A 5,124-nucleotide genomic window follows, 5' to 3' on the forward strand; every position below is an offset into this window, starting at 1 on the left:
GGAGGGGGAGGTGTGTCCCGAGGGAGAGTATTGGGTGGGGACGGATGTGTGGGGGGGGGGGGGGTACTGTGTGTGTGGGGGATGGGGGGGAGGGGTGAACTGTGTGTGGGGGGGACTGTGTGGGGGGGGGACTGTGTGTGGGGGGGGGGTACTGTGTGTGGGGGGGGCACTGTGAAGGGAGGGGTACTGTGTGTGGGGGGGGGGGGACTGTGGGGGGGGGGGTGTGTGGGGGTGTGGTGTGGGGGGGGGTACTGTGTGGGGAGGGGGATGTGTGTGGGGGGGGGGGACTGTGTGGGGGGTTACTGTGGTGTGTGTTGTGGGAGGGGTACTGTGGGGGGTTACTAACTGTGTGTGTGGGGAGGGGGTACTGTGGGGCGGTTTACTGACGGTGTCTTCTCTGCTGCAGGGCCAGGGCGTGCAGTTGCGGGACGAGCTGTACACGGCGTGTCGGAGCGGGGACCTGCAGCGGCTGCAGCAACTCCTCCGTCACCCCCCGGAGACCGGCTGCTGCTCCCCCCCCACCGCCCACAGCCCCCCAACCCTGGGGAGAGAGGGGACGGGGGGAGAGGACGCAGACACACGGGGAGAACCCATGTGGACACCGGCTAGACAGGACCAGGAGGGTCAGACGGACGAGACTGCGGTGGTTCCAACGTTGGAGATTGTAGCAAAGACTGCAGAGGAGACTGTGCCTGCACCAGAGAATGCACCAGTGACTGCACTGGAGCCTGCGACGGTGACTGTGCTGGAGCCTGCGGTGGCTGCACTGGAGCCTGCGGTGACGACTGCACTGGAGCCTGCGGTGACAACTGCACTGGAACCTGCGGTGACTGCACTGGAGCCTGCGGTGACAACTGCACTGGAACCTGCGGTGACTGCACTGGAGCCTGCGGTGACGAATGCACTGGAGCCTGCGGTGACAACTGCACTGGAGCCTGCGGTGACGAATGCACTGGAGCCTGCGGTGAAAACAACTGCACTGGAGCCTGCGGGGACGAATGCACTGGAGCCTGCGGTGACAACTGCACTGGAGCCTGCGGGTGACGAATGCACTGGAGCCTGCGGTGAACAAACTGCACTGGAGCCTGCGGTGACAACTGCAACTGAGACCGGCGGTAACTGCGCTGGAGCTGAACGAGCCGGTGGATGAGTCAGGGTGGACATTACTGCACGTTGCTGACAGCCGCTGCCCACAGCCCTGTCCTGCGCCTGTTTGCTGCACGACGGCTCTGACCCCCCCTCCGGCAGGTACGGACCCCCAGCGGGGGAGGGGGCATGACCCACACCAGGGGGAGGTGTTCCCATTGGGAGACTGGATGTGGGGGGGGGGGGGGGGAGTGGAGATCCAGGGCCGGGGGACACGGGAACCATGGGTTGGGGGGGGTTCAACTCGGTCTTGGGATACTCGATGTGGCTTCCGGGGATTTTGGCTGCGGGGGGTGGGGGGGGGGATCGTGGGTGGAGGCACGAGGGGGGGCTTTCACCTGTGGGGGGGGGGCGGGTTTAGCCGGGGGAGGTGGGGGTTGGGAGAAACGGCTGCGGGCGATCCGGTGACGTTTGCGGTGCCGTGTTGCAGGGTGACCGGTGGGGGGACCGGACCCCGTACTTCAGTATGCGAGACCGTGACACACGCAACGGTTTACGCCCGCTTCATGGTCGGGCATCCGGCTGCGGTTCAAAACTAACCGCTGTCACCAGGTAAAGTAACCTGTCAACATCCCACTGTTGTGGGGGCGGTGGGGGAGTGAGGGATGGGGGGATGAGAGGGGGGGGGTGAGGGAGGGGGGGGGTGAGGGGGGGGGGGAGGCCGGGAGGGGGGTGCGGCGGCGTTGCGTGTGGGACGTGATGTACAGCGTGTTGTTGGCGTGTTGTACACAGATCCCGGCTCCGTGATCGCGTGAGGGCGGGAGAGGATGAGGCGGGACAGGAGGAGGGCGCAGCGAAAAAAACAGCTCGCAGAGCGAGGGAGAGAGGAGGACGGGCGGAAGCAGAGAGGAGGAAGGAGGAGGAGGAAGAGGAGGAGAGGGAAGCGATATTCCACCACTGAGTGAGAGGGGAAAGAGAAGGTGAGGGGGAGGGGCTGTCAGAGGGGTAGGTGGGTGAGGGGTGTCGGGTGGGGGGTGGGGTGAGTGTGAGGTTGGTGGGGGGGCAGGGTGGGGGGGGGTGTGGGGTGAGGAGGGGGTTGGTGGGGGTGTTGGTGTTGGGCGTGGGGTGAGGGCCTATGTAGGGTGCGTAGTGAAGGGTGTTGGGGTGGGTGTGAACACATTGGACGGGTGCGCATGACCTTTGCAGAGGGCGGTGGCCGCAGAGAGAGGGTTTGGCACCACAGATGGTCAGTGCACGGAGCGGCCGGGACACGACAGGTAACTGAGAGAGGGGGCCTTTGGGGGGGGGGCGAGGGGTGTGGGGTCGTGGACTGACGCTACAGTTAGGGGGCGGGGGGGGGGTTAGGGGTGAGCTTGGCGGACACAGCGCCGACAGACACAAAGTCGAAGCAACGGACGGAATGGGAAACGAACTGGCCGGAACGGCCAATAAAACTGAAAGTGTGTACGAAAGAATAAAAACGCCAAAAAATCAAAAAAGGATTTGGACGCTAAAGGCCCCCCCACATTGGGGGACTTGGACCCGTTATGGGCAGGGGCTCCGTTGTATAGACAAAACTCTGGCCATGGGACGTATGGAAGTGGGAATGGTGATGTGGGCTGTGGGGCTGTGGCGATGTGGGTGCGTGGGTTGTGGGTGGTGGTGTTGTGGGGGCTTGTGGGCGGTGGTTGGGTGTGGGTGTGTGGGTTGTGGGTGTGGGTTGTGGGTTGGGTTGTGGGTGTGGGTTGTGGGATGTGGGTTGTGGGTATGTGGGTTGGGGGTTGTGGGTGTGATGTGGGTTGTGGGAAGTGGATGTGTGGGGCTGTGGGTTGTGGGGTTTGGGTTGATGGCGTGTGGGTGTGTGGGGTTGTGGGTTTGTGGGTTGTGTGTGTGTTTTGTGGGATGTGTGTTGTGGGTGGTGGTTGTGGGTTGTGGGTGTGTGTGTGGGTGTGTGGGCTGTGGGTTGTGGTGTGTGGGTGTATCTATATGTGGGAGTGTGGGGTGTTGGGTGTGGGGATGTGGGTTGCATGGGCTGTGGCGTGGTGGGATGTGGGCTGTGGGTAGGTGGGCTGTGGGTGTTGGGTAATGTGGTGTTGGTGATGTGGTGTGTGGGTGGTGTGGGTGGGATGTGGGTCTGTGGGGTTATTTGGGTTGTGGGTGTTGGTTCGGAGGGGGATGTGGGTAGGGGCTGTGGGTTAGTGGCTGAGGATGTGGGTTGTGGCTGTGGGTGTGTGGGGTGTGGTGTGTGGGTGTGGGGATGTGGTGCTGTGATTGTGGGGGATATTGGGATGTGGGTGTGGGTTGTGGGCTGTGGGTTGTGGGGTGTGCTCTTTTTGGGGCCTGTGGGCTGTGGGTGTGGGATGTGGTGTGGGAGTGCAGTTGTGGGTTGTTTGGGGATTGTTGTTAGAGGGGTGTGGGTGGTGTGTGGTGGGGGAGTGGTGTGGGGGTGTGGCGTGTGGGTTGTGGGTTGTGGGCTTGGGGATGTGGGATGTGGGTTTGTGGGTAGTGGGATGTTGGGAAGTGGGGGCATTTGGTTTGTGGGATGTGTTGCTGTGGGTGTTGGATGGGTGTTTGTGGTGGGTGATGTGGGATGGGGGTGTATGGGATGTGGGATGTGGGTAGTGGGTGATTTCTGGGATGTGGGTTGTGGGAATGTGGGATGTGGGTTGTGGGGAGAGGTGTTAGAGTTTGGGTTGTGGGAGTGGGAGGGGGATGTGTGCGTGTGATGTGGGATGTGGGGATGTGTGTGTGTGGGATTGTGGGTGTGGGGAGGGTGGGTTGTGGGGATGTGGGCGTGTGGGCTGTGGGCTGTGGGTGTGTGGGGAACTGTGGGTTGTGGGCTACGTGGGAAGTGGGGGTGTGGGTGTGGGCTGTGGGTGTGGGGGATGTGGGCAGTGGGTTGTGGGAAGTGGGGGGCGTGGGTGTTTGGGAAGTGGGTGTGGGAGTGGCTGTGGGGAGTGGGTTGTGGGGATGTGGGCTGTGGGGATGTGGGCTGTGGGTGTGGTGGGTTGTGGGCTGGGGGGTTTAGCGGTGGGTTGGTGGGTGGTGTTGTCGTGGGTACGTGGGTGTGGGGGGGGGGGTGTGGGTTGTGGGCTTGTGGGGTTGTGGGAAGTGGGTGTGGGGCGGGTCGTGGGCAGTGGGTGGGGCAGGGATGTGGGTTGTGGGATGTGGTGTTTTGGGGGCTGTGGGGTTGTGGGTGTGGGTTTGTGGGTTGTGGGGGGTGATGGGCTGTGGGTTGGGGTTGTGGGATTGTGGGTTGTGGGGAGTGGGTGGGTTGTGGGTGTGGGCTGTGGGATGTGGGCGTGGGATGTGGGTTGTGGGGGGGGGTTGGTGGGTTGTGGGTGGGGGTGTGTGGGGATAGTGGGGTGTGGGTTGGTGTGGGAAGTGGGGCTGTGGGGTGTGGGCTGTTGGGTTGGGTTAGTGGGCTGGGGGTTGTGGGGTTGTGGGTGTGTGGGGGTGGGATGTGGGTTTGTGGGGTTGTGGGTGGGTGGGGTTGTGGTGTGGGCTGTGGGGATGTGGGCTGTGGGTTGTGGGATGTGGGTGTGGTTTGTGGCGTTGTGGGCTGTGGGTTGTGGGCTGTGGGTTGTGGGTCGTGGGTTGTGGGCTGTGGGCTGTGGGCTGTGGGCTGTGGGTTGTGGGTGTGGGTTGTGGGCTGGTGGGTTGTGGGTTGTGGCTGTGGGTGTGGGCCGTGGGCCGTGGGCTGTGGGATGTGGGTCGTGGGCGGGTGGAGCGGAGGTTGGGACAATGTTCATCCCCCCACAGTGATGTGATGGACGCGGGGGTCTGGACCAATCGCTGACAAGTCCCACCCCCCGGGAACGACATGTCCATTACGGGACGTTTCTGTTGACCGGCAGTCGGCCCGTTGTCCTGTAGGCGACGCTGCGTTCGGGCAGGTGGGTGTTTCGACATCCCGAGCGTGCCCAATGTGTGAGTTTGCTGTTAGGCGGACAAAAACGTTGTGGTATCTGGTGGGTTTTGTGCGTTCCCGGCCTTTGTTAGTGTGGTGTTGTGTGTCGTTATATTCCGTTTTGTGTT

The 5,124-nt window shown here is 63.0% G+C and overlaps 1 protein-coding gene across 1 annotated transcript; it reads right to left on the minus strand.

Annotated features, from left to right (window-relative positions):
* Nucleotides 1–602: 602 nt before the first annotated feature.
* LOC129693621 (uncharacterized) lies at nt 603–4,998 on the minus strand. The gene is made up of 2 exons (XM_055630411.1): nt 4,921–4,998; nt 603–1,130 (listed from the first exon to the last, which is right to left on the minus strand). Exons 1-2 carry the CDS (start codon nt 4,996–4,998, stop codon nt 606–608), a joined length of 603 nt encoding a protein of 200 aa, XP_055486386.1. The 3' UTR covers nt 603–605.
* Nucleotides 4,999–5,124: the final 126 nt, after the last annotated feature.

This window comes from Leucoraja erinacea, unplaced genomic scaffold (genome assembly GCF_028641065.1).
Source record: "Leucoraja erinacea ecotype New England unplaced genomic scaffold, Leri_hhj_1 Leri_369S, whole genome shotgun sequence".
Taxonomy (NCBI): Eukaryota; Metazoa; Chordata; class Chondrichthyes; order Rajiformes; family Rajidae; genus Leucoraja; species Leucoraja erinaceus.

Bases quoted from the DNA above. Each gene is read 5' to 3' on its own strand.
- LOC129693621 (XM_055630411.1), bottom strand. From the start codon at position 4,998: ATGTCGAAACACCCACCTGCCCGAACGCAGCGTCGCCTACAGGACAAC. The intron at 1,131-4,920 runs GTAATGGACATG...CGGCTCGTTCAG, and splicing joins CCGGTCAACAGAAACGTCCC to CTCCAGCGCAGTTACCGCCG.